Consider the following 16,343-nt stretch of genomic DNA (forward strand, 5'->3'; position numbering starts at 1 on the left):
ATCTTTTATCTAAGCCCCATTCCTAGCACTGCATAAACTGAGCATGGTAGCGAAAGCCTGCAACCTCAGAACTTGGAAGATGATGAAGACAGCATCAGGAATTCAAGGTCACCCATAGCTACATAAGGAAGACAAGGATAGATTGGGCTACCTGAGACCCAATCTCAAAAAAACAAACCAAAAACAAAAACAACAAGGGGAAAAAAGTACACTGTGACAGATGTGGGCCAGAGCAGATTTGTGGCAGAACTTTACACAGTCAGCCTCAGTTTCGTTCAACCTTTACTGAATAAAAATATAGAAACAAGTGCAATACAACACTACAGTACAAATGTTTACACGATAAAGACCACAGAAAACGATAAAAAAGAAGATCACTGAGTTGGGCAGTGACGGTGCACACCTTTAATCCTAGCACTTGGGAGGCAGAGGCAATTGGATTCTGAGGCCAGCCTGGTCTACAGAGAGAGTTCCAGGGCAGCCAGGGCTACAGAGAAACCCTGTCTCAAAAAAAAAAAAAAAAAAAAAAAAAAAAAAAAAAAAAACAAGTAAGACCAAGTAAATAAAGTGAAAAAAGACCATTATAAAAGCCTAGAGCGCCGGGCGGTGGTGGCGAACGTCTTTAATCCCAGCACTCGGGAGGCAGAGCCAGGCGGATCTCTGTGAGTTTGAGGCCAGCCTGGTCTACACGCTCCAAAACTATACAGAGAAACCCTGTCTCGAAAAAACAAAAACAAAAAAAAGTCTAGAGCAAGAAGCACATTCAACCTGTTAACCTGTTTTGTTCCCTAGAACAAGGTGAAAGCGTCTACTCACATCAGCTCCCACAGCTCATTCTGACAATGCTGTTCAACCAAGGGTGCCATAATTAGTGTGTAGAAAAAAGGATGAGGAGTGGCTGGCTACAACTGCCTGAGTCAAACTGGAAACAACTATTGGCTCATTTAGTTGACAGGACTCATTTAGTTGAAGGAGACAGACTAAAATGGGCATCGTTGAGGAAGCAACCCAGAGTGAGCAGATAAGGGCGAGCACACGGCAACACAAGGGCAGAACAGGATGGGGTGCTCCAGTCACTGCTGAGAAACAGGCTGCAGAGAGGCGGGCTGAGAGTCTGGTTTAGGGACAGGCAGGGGTGGCGCACACCTTTAGTCACAGCACTCAGGAGGCAGAGCCAGTGGATCTCTGAGTTCTAGGCTACCCTGGTCTACAGAGTGAATTCCAAGAGAACCAGGGCTACACAGAGAAACCCTGTCTCAAAAAACCAAGAGACTGGATTAGGGGAAGAGAAAGCGAGGTTTAGAAAACTGGGCATAATGGCTTTTACTTGTAATCCCCAAACTAGGGAAACAGAGTCAAGAAGAACTGGTGGAGGTTAGAGGCAATGAAATGCTTACTGGGAAAAAGAAGAAATGGAATGAGTACAACTGATGATCTAGTCAAGTGGTTCTCGACCTGTGGGCCATGACCACTTCAGGAGGTTGAATGGCCCTTTGACAGGGGTCGTCTAAGACCATGGGAAAACACAGATATTTACAGTAAGATTCACAACAGTAGCAAAATTATAGTTATGAAGCAGCAACAAAAATAGTTTATGGTTGGGGGTCACCACACATGAGTGTATTAAAGGGTCAAAGCATTAGGAAGGTTGAGAACCACTGGTCTAGAAATATATTACAAATCAGCAGATCCAGTGTACAGTTGTGTAGTGTTCAACAGCATTTAAATTTTCAAGATATAAATTTGGATTGGGCAGGCAAGACCAAAATCTAAGGAATAAGGGCTGTGTAGTACAATTAAGTTGAAGTTCTCCTATGAGTGCTAGGCTTGCTTCACAAGGACTACAGCCCAGGAGCGGAGGGTAAATGACAAGAGCAAAGATGTAAAGTGTAGCAGGAATCTTAAAAGTCCTTATTAATAAAATCAAACCTGAGGCCAGTTATCGGGGTGAACACTGGAAAACCAAAGAGCCAGAACAAGCCACAGCTACCTCACCTCACCGAATCCTCAGCTGGTCTTGTTTCCTCAGACTGGAGGCTTCTGAGTCCTCATCCAGAATGGGTCTCAGCTGAACTGCTGCTCAAAAGTCTAAATGCTTAAACAGGCCAAATGCTTAACCAGCCAAATGCTTCTAGTTTCTGGTCCTCACGCCTTATAGATCTTTTTGCTTTCTGCCATCACTCCCTGGGATTAAAGGCTCACTTTCTGGGATTAAAGGCATGAATCACTATGCGTGGCTGTATCCTTGAACACATGGATTTCTGCCTCTGGAATGCTAGGATTAAAGGCGTGTGCTACCACTGCCTATCCTCTATGTTTAATATTGTGGCTGTTCTGTCTCTGACCCCAAATAAAGTTTATTAGGGTGCACAATATTTTGGGGAACACAATACCACCACAGTAAAGGACCAGCAATGAGCAAATGTAAAAGTCATCTAAAATGCAATCTGGGGGTGGAGAAGAAACTCAGTGGGAAAAGTGCTTGCTGCACAAACATGTGGAGTGGAGTTTGGGTCCCCAGCACCCACATAAAAGCAGGGCATGACAGTGCACATTTGTAACCCCAGCACTGTGGGGGAAGGCACAGGCAGATCTCATGGGTTAGTCAGCCAGTTTAGCTGAAATGGTGAGCTCTAGGTTCAGTGAGAGACTTTGTCTCAGAAAATAAGGTGGAGTGCCATCAAGAAGACACCCAGTGCTGACCTCTGGCCTCTACATGTCCACACACAGGAAGCACACACTCATACCTAAGCGACAGCACCCCTGCTCAACTGTGCTGTACATGGCAAAGTGCAACTGTACCCCTCACACACATATACATACTCTCCAAAATAAACAAACAAATAAATAAAAGCAGGACATAGGGAGTCTTTTCAATGAAAATGATTTCTGTGTCTACAACAGAGAAAAACAGCAACTCACCAGACAGTCACGCTGCAGAGTCTTACACAGAGCACTGTACATGTCAGCATCTAAAAACAGACCGTCCGGGATATCTTGCAGGAAGTCCAGGTCTTTAAAGGTGGGGAGCGGCTTCTCTCGTTCCTTCTGAGAAGCTCGCCGTTTGTAAGTTGAGCCCTTCAGGTCATATTTCATGTGCATTTTGACTGACCGAGGCAAGAGGTTGTTCATCACCACAATTCGTATGTTCTTGCCGCCTGCTTGCACACAGTACAGTCCATAGAATTTAGGCAGCAAAGTTCGAGGGTTTTGGTTAAGATTCTAAGGCATAAAAGTAAGAAGCAGTAGAGCAAGTTAGCTGATTCTCAATGAAACTCAAGGCAAAAGTTGCTACCCACTGTTCCTCTGCTTTACAAGGGGTTTAGGTAAAATGTGTTGAACTACATATTTGTATGTACAAAATTTCTCCTGGCAACTAAGAGAGTTTAAAGAGAAAACAGTATTAGCCCAGGCATGGTGATGGCCACTGATAATCCCGATACCACAGAGTCAGAGGCAGGAGATTCAGGAATGGCTTTGGGCTACACAGGAAGATCCAGTCTCAAAACAAACAAACACATCAGAAAGAGTGCTAGTTCAGCATTCACAAAGCCTAGGGTTCAATGCTCAGCACCACTTAAACCCAGTGCGGTGGCAGCACACATGTAATTCCAGTACTTGGGAGGCAGAAGCTGGATGATCAGTAGTTCAAGGGCAGCAGGGAAGATACTGTCTCAAAACCCAAAGCACCAAAAAAATCATCTGTCTTGACTTTGACCTCTAAGTAAACTCAAACCCCAACATGAAGACCCAAAGACTGGTACAGCTGAGGATAGCCTCTGCCAGCGCTCCTCACTCACCATGTAGTATCCCGGAAGTAACTTCTGCAGAAATTCTGCTTCTTTATGCTGGACTGTCTTAATGATGAACTCATCATCACTGGACACATAGAAGAGGGAACCACTAGCTCCAGAGTTGGAGAGTTCAATCAATGGTTCACTGCAAAGGGAGTACTGAAAATAAGAGAGGACATTAAGAGTCAGTTATGCCAGGGCCGCCTATCACAGAAATCAGGCACAGACAAACATCCATTCTAAACAACACTAAAGCAAGATGGTGGAAGAGAGAAATACTTTGTGGAATATTCCTCTGACCTTATAATCACAGGTTCTGCGACAAGAAACTTACCAAGTAATCATCAGGCCGGATGCCAAATAGCTCTCTAAAGTAGCGGAAGGCAACAGGTGCATAAGTCTTGAAACGAAAGTCATTGTAATGATGCGCTGGTGTCAGGTTGCTCCCTTCACTGTGGGATTGAATATAAAGAAACCTTAACTTGGTAGACCCCATTACCCATGGAATCCACCCTGGGCAGATGCTAAAAGGGATGCCCAACCATACTTCTGAGAGACACAACAGGGATGAAGATAAATCAGTTTGTGGGACAAAGGCACAACATTGCCTCCTAGCCAAGGCATTAAGACATTTAAAAGCGTTTGTTTGTTTGAGATAGGGTCTCACCATGTAGCCAGGACTGGCTTCAAACTAATAGAGATCAATTTGTTTCTGCTTACAAATGCTGGGATTACAGGCACTACCAAGCATAGCTAATTCTGTATGTATGAATGTTTTGCCTACATGCATGTCTATGAACCATATATATGCCTGGTGGTTTTGGAGGCCAAGAAAGTGTCAGATCCTTTGGAACTAGAGTTACAAATGGTTGTGAGCCAAAATGTGGGTGCCAGGAAATGAACCTAGGTCTTTTGAAAAAGCAGCAGGTGCTCTAAACCACTGAGCCATCTTATCCAGCTCTGAAACTTTTTAGATTACATTTATTCTGAGAGAGAGAGAGAGAGAGAGAGAGAGAGAGAGAGAGAGAGAGAGAGAGAGAATGCATGAGTGTGCACCCAAGCATACATGCTTTGGTACATGTGTTAAGTCAGAGGAAAACCTGCAGGATTCAATTATCCCCATTATGGGGATCAAACTCAGGTTGTTAGGCTTTATCTTTATCTGCTAAGCCATCTCACTAGCCTAAATAAGTTGTTTGTTTGTTTTTATATATGGCGTTCCATTGGCCAGAGGCATATGGCAAAGCCTGCTCTCTAATCTCACTTACCCTATTTACAAGAAGGTTCAAGACTGACAAGAAATTAGACCAGAGCCCCAAGATTGATGTAAAGAAAGTCCGACTGTCTAGGACACTCTCTTAAATATGAATTGACCTCTGTACCTGGGAAAGAAGATACTCTCCACCACGTAGAAGTCTTGCATGAGGACATCTCGCTCGGGCTTGGTACTCAGGCTGCCCACAGTGTGGGTAATGCCTAACTGGATGGCACCTTTCAAGGCTGATGAAGTTGTCTAAAAAACAGTAAAGAAATGACAGAAACGTTCTGGTATCAAGTCTAAACAAAGTCTGAGGATGGTGGCACATGCCTATAATCACAGAACACAAGAATAGGAGGACTGCCTTAAGTTCAAGGCCAAACAAAGACTCTGTCTGTATTTCAACTCTGAAACCCCTCAAAGAAAACAAACAAAAGTCTGACCATACCAATAATAACCAAGGAGAAATTTGGGCATAGAGGCACACACCTGGAATCCCAGCACTTAAATGGTTAAGACAAGAAATTTACAAATTAGGTCAGCTTGGTCTACACTTGGACTTAAGAAACCAAACCAATGAATCAAACCCACTAAACCCATGATGGAAATGTAAGAAGAAACACTTGAAAGCAAATGCCCTTCCAATAGTTTAGACAGAATTTAGGCTAACCCAGTCCTCGACACTGCAATTAACCCTAGAAACGATTGAAAAAACAGTGAACATTCAGAATAGCAAAGAGGACAATCTGTGCTGGCCTCAGTTAGGGAAGAGCTCCATATCACTACTACTACTTGCCCTGGGGGTGGCTGAGCCCCTCCAAACATTTGATTCATCTGATAAAGAATATAATGAACATTAACAGAGATTCTGATTTGACTGTATAGTTCTGACTGTATAGCTTTTGTCCTCTGAAAGAAGAACAAGTATTCCAAGAACATTAAAGTAGTAAAAAACAAACAAAAAGCTTCTTAATTAAAAAAGGAAAACATGGCCAGGAATGGTCATGCATTCCAACACTTCAGAGGCAGAAGCAGGTGGATCTCTGTGCATTTGGAGGCCAGGCTGGTCTACACAGAGTTCCAGGCCAGCCAGGACTACACAGATACTGTTTCAAACACACACACACACACACACACACACACACACACACACACACACACACACACCAAAAAAGAAAAGGAAAACCACTACACATGAAAAATTCAACTTGTGTATGGGTATTTTGCCTGCATGTATGTATGTCTAAGTGCAGCATCCTGATCAGAAGAAGGAATCAGATCCCGTGGGTCTGAAGACACATGGTTGTGTTTGTGGAAGAAAAGATACTGGAAGGCTGGTTTCTAGTCACTTTGCAAATCACCACTGTTAAAAAGTACAAATTTACTTGGTAATACTGAGCAACTTGAGACTTAGCAACTTAAAAAAAGAATCAGAAAATGTAAAAAGAAAAAAAAAAGAGAGAGAGTGTTAAGAGCACTGGCTGCACTTCCAGAGGGCACAACCACCCACATGGTGACTCACAATTATCTGTAACTCCAGTTTGAGGGGATCCAACACCTTCTCTGGCCTCTTTGGGCACCAGGCATGTAGGTGGTGCACAGACATACATAAAAGGCAAAACACCATAAAACAAAAAATAATACTAAATTTAGTTATGTGGTGGTAGTGTACTCCTTAAGTCCCAGCACTCAGGAGGCAGAATCTCTTGAGTTCCAGGACAGCCTGGCCTATACAGAGAAACCCTGTCTCAAAAAAAAGAAAGAAAGAAGAAAAAAGATGGAAAAAAAATGTCAAGATAACTCTGAGAAATGTGAAAACAGTAAAATTTCAGAGGGAAAATGTATTAGAGGTGATAATTGGGTCTGGAGTGGGTTGCTGTTCTTCCAGAGGATCTGAGTTCAGTCCCTAGCATCCACAACAGGGGATCACAGCAGCCTGTAACTCTAGCTGCAAGGTATCCAACAGTATATAGCAAGTTCAAGGACAGTCTGGACTATATTATGAGACCCTGTCTTAAAAAAAAAGAAAGAAAGAAAAGAAAAAGAAAAAGCCGGGTGGTGGTGGTGGTTGTGGCGGCGGCGGCGGCAGCGGCACATGCCTTTAATCCCAGCATTCAGGAGGCAGAGCCGGTGGATCTCTGTGAGTTCAAGGCCAGCCTGGGCTACAGAGTGAGTTCCAGGACAGGCTCCAAAGCTACACAGAGAAACCCTATCCCAAAAAAAACAAAACAAAACAAAAAGGAGGAGGCGGAGAGAAGGAAAAGGAGGAGGAGGAAGAGGAGGAGGAGGAAGAAGAAGAGTAGGAGGAGGAGAGAAGGAGAAAAAAGAAGAGGAAGAGGAAGGAGAAGGAGAAGAAGAGAAGAGACACAGGACTCCAGGTAGGTGTGGTACATGCTTATAAATCTCAGAGAACTCAGGAGATGGAAGGAAGAAGGGTCAGGAATTCAAAGTCATCCTCTGTTACAGTGAGTCTGAGATCAGCCTGGGGTATGGAAAAGACCCCATTTTCAAAAAGGAGGAAAACAAAACAAAACAAAAACTCAGGTTTCCTGTGGCAAGGGAAAAAGTGGCCTTTTAGGACTCAGCAATATTTCTATCTAATAATGAAATCTAATTTCTTCCACTCAATGAAAGTATCAACCATGGCTGGGCATGGTAGTGCATACCTTTAATCGCAGCACTTGGGAGGCAAAGACAGGTGGATCTCTGTGAGTTTGAGCTGTCCTGGCCTACATAGTGAGTTTGGGGGCTATGTAGAGAGACCCCATTTTTTAAATTTTTTTTAAAAAGATAGTATCAACCAACACTAGATTTTTCATTAGCAACAGTCTCCTTTAATCACATATATAAAAAGAAAATAATTCATTCTTTGTGAATTAATTTCAAAACACAAGTTACATTATATTCATTGTCTATCAACAAATGGGCTGGGTGTAGTGGTGCACACCTTCAATTCCTACACTCAGGAAGCAAAGACAGGCAGATCTCTGTGGGTCTGAGACAGCATGGTCTACAGTGAATTCCAGGCCCGTCAAGACTAAATAGAGAGACCCTGTCTCAAATGAAACAAAACCACAAACCAACAAACAAAATAAGAAAAAGTTTGTGGAGAGCAGTACCAAGAACAGTACTGGCCAGACATGGTGGCTCATACCTATAATCTAAGCCCTTGGGAGGCTGAGGAAGAAAGACTACAGGAAGTTCAAAGCTAGCCTCAACTACATAGTGAATTCCAGATCACCCTATTTTAGAATGAGACACAATCTCAAGAAAAGAAAACAACAGTATTGCCCTTGGTGTGTTACCAAGTAAGATGTCCCAGCCAGTCTGTCCAGACTTACCTTTTTATATGTAGTCTCTCCAGAGGAATCAACACCTCGGTGGCCTATTTTTTTGACAGGCATGACAGAGGCAAATGGTACCTAAAAAAAAAAAACAGAAGAATTAGATTAATATATGGCCAGGTAATGGTACATACTTATAACTGCAGCATTTGGGAGGATGAGTTAAAGGATCGTTAGTTCCAGAAATATAAAAGGAATAAAACCATCAGAGCAGACTCTAACTAGCTATTCCCAGGAGTCAATATGCCAGTGCAACCAACACCAAGTTACTCTCCATGTCATTAATATCCATCAAGTTAGAATCCAGAGGACAAGACTAGTGAAAACAGTACTCCACAATCTTAAGACCCTTAATAAAAGGGCGTGGTAGTGATCACCTATAAGCCCTGTTACTACTTGGGACGGGGGAGGGGAATGACTAGCAGTTCAAGTCCAATAGTGAATTTGAGCTGTATCAGGTCAAAAATAATAACAACTAAAATAGTAAAAATATATTACCTCAAAGACCTTGAAAGATATTGTAAGAGAAAAACCTGAAATCTCAGAAAAAAGTGCAAGTTTAGCATTCTGAACCCTGACACAAGTATGGAAGTGAAACAATGGGGCTAGAACATCTCTATGTGGGGAAAAATAGAAAATCGAAGATATTCTGCACAGGAAAGTGCTATGGATATCACTCTGTATAAATAAAACACTGATTGGCCAGTGGCCAGGCAGGAAGTATGGGTAGGACAAGGAGAGAAGAGAATTCTGGGAAGTGGAAGGCTGAGTGGGGGAGACACTGCCAGCCACCACCATGACAAGCAGCATGTGAAGACGCCGGTAAGCCATCGTGGCAAGGTATAGATTTATAGAAATGGGTTAATTTAAGTTATAAGAACAGTTAGCGAGGCCCTGACAACAAAAGTAGCTACCACAGTTAGTTTATCTTTCATTCTATTGGGCATGATAAATTTAATTCAGTAGTTATATACATCTCGATTGGCTTTGAAAATTATAAATTATAAATTTATAAACTCAAGTTCCAGTTGCTTTTGGGACACTATCTTACAAGGACTCCAACGTACAGTATGGCTCATTAAGGAAGGGAATGGCTCCGTTGCCTTTAACCTACTGGCTATGGGTGAGATAGGACCTCTGTTGGTCTTTTCTGTATCGAACACAGAGATTGCAAGCCCAGTGCCATTTTGAGATCTTTGGCAGCAATTAACCATGCAGCTCACACGCGATTGAGCCGGTATGATAATGAGTATTCAGAGACAGGTAATTCCTGGGGGGCACTCACCAACCTAAGACAGAGCGACCAACCTAAGACAGAGTGCCTGTGTGGCCTGGGCAGGTGTCTCCATGATGGGTAAGGTGACCTGTTGATGTCCCATGCAACCCAAGTCAGAAGCTCATTTTTTAATAAAAGGGGGACCTGCAGGGTCCTGGGCCCCGTTTTGGGTAACTGTACACCTTTATATATGCCTGAAGAGGACATCAGACCGCACTATAGATGGTTGTGAGCCACCATGTGGTTGCTGGGAATTGAATTCAGGACCTCTGAAGGAACAGCCAGTGCTCTTAGCCACTGAGCCATCTCTCTAGTCCTTCTTTTTCTTTTTCTTTTCTTTCTTCTTTTTTTTTTTTTGTAACTCAATTACATGGCTCTCAAGTATGAACTCTGTGCATGACAGCAGTGTGTTGTGATGTCAGAAGTTTGGACATACCTGGATAGAGTCTCCTATGCCAGAATTATACTTTTAGCAACAATGAATCAATATTAAACTCACCTCAGATCCTGTGGGTCTCCTGATTCCAGATGCTGCTGCTTAAAAAAAGAAAAAAATCTTAAGTATATATAAACACAGTCACAAAACCTCTACCAAACTCACTATGAGGGTCAAGGTTTAAGTCAAACTAAACATGGTGATGAACTACTTATTGCCTCTCGCACTAATACCAAATCCATTTAAAATAAAATTTACTGACTTACTTATTGTGTGTATATGTGTATGCACCTTGATCATTTATTTAGCTATCAGAGGACAACTCTGAAAAACTATTCACTTCTTTCTTTGTTCACTCACTCACTCATTTACTGGCCTCTACGCTGCTTATTTCCTGATTCCTGGCTCATGACCTTCCCTGATTCTATCTCCACCCACTTCTTACTAGAATTAAAAAAGTGAGGCACTGCCGGGCGGTACGGTTGTGGTACACATCCTTTAATCCCAGCACTAGGGAGGCAGAGGCAGGCAGATCTCTGTGAGTTCGAGGCCAGCCAGGTCTACAGAGTGAGATCCAGGAAAGGAGCAAAACTACACAGAGAAACCCTGTCTGGGAGGTGGGGTGGGGGGAGTGTGGCACCACATCCAGATATAAACTTGACTGCTTTTGGCTTACATGGCTAGTAATTTCACCTCTTTCATACTTACAAGAGCCTTATGCATACACACACACACACACACACACACACACACACACACACACACATATTTTTGCTTTTTGAGACAGGGTTTCTCTGTGTAGCCTTGGCCCTAAAACTCACTTTGTAGACCAGGCTGGCCTTGAACTCAAGAGATCTGCCTACCTCTGCCTCTGAGTGTTGAGATTAAAGGCACAATACCAGGCCACATACTCCATCCTTATTCTACCCCCTTTCTAACTCATACGGTCAAATTCTCCTTTCATAATTTATCATTATGTGTCTGGTATGTGTGTCATGTGAACCATGACATACGTGTGGCAGCCAGAGGGCAACTTTGTGGAATGAGTTCTCCCCCACCTTTATGTGGGTGCTGTGGATCAAGCTCAGGTTATCAAACTTTACCCACTGACCCACCTCACCAGCCCAGTGTTACTATTTTCAATGGGAAGCATAATTGTCCCTTTTTTTCTTTCTTTTTTTGGGGAGCGGGGTTAGAGACAGGGTTTCTGTGTAGCCCTGGCTGTCCTGGAACTCACTCTGTAGACCAGGGTGGCTTCCAACTCAGATATCCAAGTTTCTGCCTCCCAAGTGCTGAAATTAAAGGTGTGTACCACCAAGACTAGCAACTGTTCTTAATACATTTAACCATCAAAGAAAACGTCAGTGACACATGGCAGAAGGAGAAAGGGCCCATGAGACAGACAGATACCCAAGGAGCTCGGTCTAGTAGCATATGCCTATAGTTCCAGCACTTCAGAGGCTGAAGCAGGATTATCAAAGCAGGAAGCTTGCTAGTTCATCAAGGCTAGAGTATGCTACACAGTAAACTTCAGGCCCAAACAAAACAATAAAAAGCTATACCTCCACAGATGAGACCAGAACATCGGGCTAGGATAGAACACTTGCTTAGAACATATAGATCTGAATCTATTTCCCATTTGGTGGTGGTGGTGGTGGTGGGTTAAAGCCTGGAAGATCTAGCTGGCAGTACTCTCCTTAACTCTAGGATTTGGAAAATGGAAGCAAGGTCATACTATTTACACAGTGAATTCAAGGAAAGCCTGAACCACGTGATACTGTCTCATACAAACAATAGACTATTGTTCATCAGAAAGTTTTCCTAGCATTTGTTTAAAATATCTTCAATAGCCAGGCAGTGGTGGCATAGCCTTTAATTCCAGCACTGGGGAGGCAGAACATGTGGATCTCTAAGAGTTCAAGGCCAACCTGGTCTACAGAGTGAGTTCCAGGACAGCCAGGGCTACACAGAGAAACCCTGACTTGGAAAAACAAACAAATGAACAAAAAAGACAAGATCTCACATAGCCCAGGCTGGCCTCTAACTCCTGATCAAACATACAGCAAAGCTGGTCTTAAACACCTGATCATCTTGCCTCCACTTCCTGAGACTGGGACTACAAGTCCATACCATCACCCTACCTATTAGTATAAAATTTTATTTTTTTTGTTTTTTCGAGACAGGGTTTTTCTGTGTAACAGCCCTGGTTGTCCTGAAACTCCCTCTGTAGACCAGGCTGGCCTCTAACTCACAGAGATCCACCTGCCTCTGTCTCCCAAGTGCTGGAAGTAAAGGCATGCACCACCGCCGCCCAGCTAGTATAAAACTTTTAAAAGCTTACATCTCAGCTGGGCAAAACAAAACAAAAACCAAATACATCTATCTCATCTGTCTTCCAGGAGTATGGGCTATTTAAATTAAGATTTAAGAGACGTTTACCTAACTTGTTTAGATGCTGACTGGAAAAGCAAGATGGGTCAGTGGGTGAAGGTGCCGCCACCTAAGTCTGGTCCCAGGACACATGGTGGAGGCAGAGAACAGACACCTGACCTCCCTAAGTATGCCACAGCACACAACATCCTCCCCACACACAAACAATTTTAAAATGTAGACAGAAGCCTTAAGAGAGAAAATTTAAATAATAATTCTTTTTCCCCCTAAGACAAGGTTTCTATATGTAGCCTTGGCTGTCCTGGAACTCCCTCTGTAGACCAGGCTGGCTTCGAGATCTGTCTGCCTGTCTCCCAAGTGCTGGGATTAAAGGCGAGCGCCATCACCACCTGGCAAATAATAATTTTTATTAAGTGTTTATTTACTTGTTTGTTCTTTTGCAGCACCAGGGAACAAATCCAAGGCTTCAGGGCTAGGAAGACCACTGAGAGGGAAGGGCAATTGCCAAAGCCTAATGACCTGAATTCTATCTCTGAAACCCCATATGGCAAGAAGGAACCGACTCCCACAAGAGGCCCTTTGGCCGCCCATACATGTGCTGTGGCACGCACACCCTCGCACACATGCAGACACAACAAATAAATGTCCTACCACTGAACTGCATTTCTAGCCACAATTATTCTTGAGTTTGTAGATACAACAATAATACTGTGATTGTTGTAACATTCTACCTCCCCAAAAAGACTACTTATCTATAGACCTATTTTCTCCCCTTTTCTTGGTTTTTGAGGCAGTGTCTTCTGCAGTTATGGACTAGCCTCCAATTTGGTATGTAGGTGATGATGACCTTGAGCTCCTAATCCTCTTGTATTCACCTCCCACAGGATAGAACTGCAGGCTTGCACCATGCCCAGATCTGCAGAAACATTGTTCTGAAGTGTCTGTCGGTGAAACTGTAAGAGAACTGAACTTTTTAAGACATTCCAAGATACGGAGGAGGGAGATTTAGGGAGAGGGCAATGGATAAAAAGCAGCTAGTGGGGAGGATGTGATAGCGGAGGTAAAAAGAGAAAGGAGGGAGGGAAGAAAGCTGTGATACCACATATTTCTGTTTCCACCATCCTGAGAGGCACAGGCAGAAGGATCTAATCTGTGCTACCTTGCTACATGAGTTTGAAGTGAGCTAGAGGTCTCACTTCAAAAAAAAAAAAAAAAAATCACAAAAGACTTTGCTTCACAAACGACAAAGCTGGGCTTAGCCAGACTCAGTGGCCCATGCCTTTATTCTACCACTTAGGAGGGAGAGGCAGGGGTGTTTCTGTGAGTTCAAGGCCAGCCTGGTCTACAGAGCAAGTTCTAAGACAGCCAGTGCTACACAGAGAAACCCTGTCTCAAAAACAAAACAAAATAATAACAGCATTTTTATTCTGAGATGGGGTCTTGCTATACTGCCCAAATGATCCTCTTACCTTAGCCTCCTAAGTTGCTTCCAGCATACACACCTGGCTCAGAAAGCCCAGCAAGTACAGGTATTCTTTATGGTTTTGTTTTTTTTGAGACAGGGTCTCTACCCAGGCTAGCCTAGCATGAGATATATAGCCCAGGCTGCCCTTACAAATTTAAAGCAATCTTCCTACACTAGCTAGGATTACAGGAATAGACTAATAAACACATTTCAGAAAGTACCTTTTTGTCTTTGCTTAATATGTTAGCTGGGAGCCAGGCGGTGGTGGCACATGCCTTTAATTCCAGCACTCAGGAGGCAGAGCCAGACGGATCTCTGTGAGTTCGAGGCCAGCCTGGGCCACCAAGTGAGTTCCAGAAAAGGTGCAAAGCTACACAGAGAAACCCTATCTAGAAAAACCAAAAAAAATAAAATAAAATAAAGATGTTAGCTGGGCCAGCATGGTGGCACAAGCCAGCATTTGCGAGGCAGAGACAGGTGGATGTAAACAGAGTTACATGACAGTCAGGACTACATAAAGAGATCCTGTCTTGGGCTGGAGAGATGGCTCAGCGGTTAAGAACACTGGCTGTTCTTCCAGAGGTCCTGAGTTCAATTCCCAGCAACCACATGGTGGCTCACAACCATCTGTAATGAGATCTGGTGCCCTCTTCTGGCCTGAAGGGACACATGCAGGCAGAACACTGTATACGAAATAAATAAATAAATCTTTAAAAAGAGAGAGAGAGAGAGAGAGAGAGAGAGAGAGAGAGAGAGAGATCCTGTCTCAAAAAGAAAAACAAAAAAAAAACCTCCAGAAGTCAGCCAGGAGCATTCCTTTAATCCCAGCACTTGGAAGGCAGAGGCAGTCAGATCTCTCTGAGTATAAGGCCAGCCTCAGTTACATGAGACCTTTCTCAAAAACAAAACAAAACGAAAGCAAAGCTGGCAAGATGGTACTTGTGACACAAATCTACTAATTTTAGTTTATCTTCTGAACCCTTGTAAAGGTGAGAGGAGAGAACTGAGTCCACAGGTGCCCTCTGCCCTCCACATATACATGTCCCGACACAAATCTCTCTCTCTCTCTCTCTCTCTCTCTCTCTCTCTCTCTCTCTCTCTCTCTCTCTCATACACACTCAGTAAATTAAAAAAAAAATAAATAAAAATTTAAAACAAAACAGCATGACTTTTCACTGCTATGTTTATATTAGACCAAAAGAAGACTTCCAATAGAATAAACTCAAGAGTTTCTTTTAGATATCTTGTACTTGTCTACAAGATTAGTTACTAATTCTTGGTAAAAAAAAAACATTTGTTAACAGAGCTAGAGAGATTAAGCATTGACTGCTTTTCCAGAGGACCTGATTCAATTCCCAACACCCACATGGCAGCTCACAACCATCTGTAACCATAGCTCCAAGGGTTTCTATACCATCTTTTGGCCTCTACAGGCATCAGACACAGGGGGTACACACACAAAAAAAAACATGCAAGAAAACACCCATACACTGCCGGGCGTTGGTGGCGCACGCCTTTAATCCCAGCACTCGGGAGGCAGAGCCAGGCGAATCTCTGTGAGTTCGAGGCCAGCCTGGGCTACCAAGTGAGCTCCAGGAGAGGCGCAAAGCTACACAGAGAAACCCTGTCTCGAAAAACCAAAAAAAAAAAAAAGAAAACACCCATACACATAAAATAATAAAATCAAAATAAATAAATCATTTTAAAATTACACGTTTACTTTCAAAATAGTTTCTGAAAGAATGACTAATAATTCATATACTGTGCTTGCAAGAGCTCAGAATTTCTATGCTTTTGAAGATCAGAAAGATTAAGTTCTGTTCTATGCTACTCTCTCCTTCTTGAAGGACTTCTGGCTCAGCAGAATCCATTCAGAAAGAAATAGCTAGTTTACAGCCAAGTTAGTTCACACAGGTTAGCAAGGGGAGAACAGGGAATCTAGCAGAGTGCTGCTCCTCTTCCATGTTCAAAGCACTGGGTTTATCCACAGCACCAGAGAAACAGACTAGGAGGGGCAACAACACAGTGGGTAGGAATATGGGCTCCAGGAAAAAAAAGAAGAAAAGTAAAAGAGAGAAAAGAACAAATCTATAAGGTCTTGGACCAATCTCCTGCAACCCCACCCCACCCCTACCAAAAAAAAAAAAGAAAAGAAAAGAAAAGGAAAGAAAGAAAGAAAGAGAACATAGGAACAGATGTACCTCCACGGAGTTGTTAAGAGAATCAAGTCACATAAGGACTTGTAGTAATTGTTCTAGAAACGCTATCAAGTATCACTGTGAATGATTATTTTTTTTCCAAGACAAGGTCTTACTCTGTAACCCAGCTCCACCTATAATTCACGTATGCAGCTCAGGTTGGTCTTAAACTTATGGCAGT

General features: G+C 43.0%; 1 protein-coding gene across 6 annotated transcripts in view; it reads right to left on the reverse strand.

Moving 5' to 3' along the window:
- Pip5k1a (phosphatidylinositol-4-phosphate 5-kinase type 1 alpha) overlaps window positions 1-16,343 on the reverse strand; it is a 44,317-nt gene that overhangs the window by 13,636 nt on the left and 14,338 nt on the right. For 3 of the 6 annotated variants that reach the window (XM_028857395.1, XM_028857393.2, XM_037206873.1), the window contains 6 exons: window positions 10,172-10,206; window positions 8,394-8,474; window positions 5,177-5,307; window positions 4,129-4,246; window positions 3,801-3,953; window positions 2,923-3,222 (listed from right to left, as the gene is read on the reverse strand). In XM_028857395.1, the coding sequence (XP_028713228.1) occupies window positions 2,923-3,222; window positions 3,801-3,953; window positions 4,129-4,246; window positions 5,177-5,307; window positions 8,394-8,474; window positions 10,172-10,206 (818 nt within the window). Of the gene's footprint in view, window positions 1-2,922; window positions 3,223-3,800; window positions 3,954-4,128; window positions 4,247-5,176; window positions 5,308-8,393; window positions 8,475-10,171; window positions 10,210-16,343 lie in introns of all 6 variants that reach the window. The other 3 variants (XM_028857394.1, XM_037206872.1, XM_028857391.2) reach the window with 1 other exon arrangement.

This window comes from Peromyscus leucopus, chromosome 6, assembly GCF_004664715.2.
Source record: "Peromyscus leucopus breed LL Stock chromosome 6, UCI_PerLeu_2.1, whole genome shotgun sequence".
NCBI lineage: Eukaryota > Metazoa > Chordata > Mammalia > Rodentia > Cricetidae > Peromyscus > Peromyscus leucopus.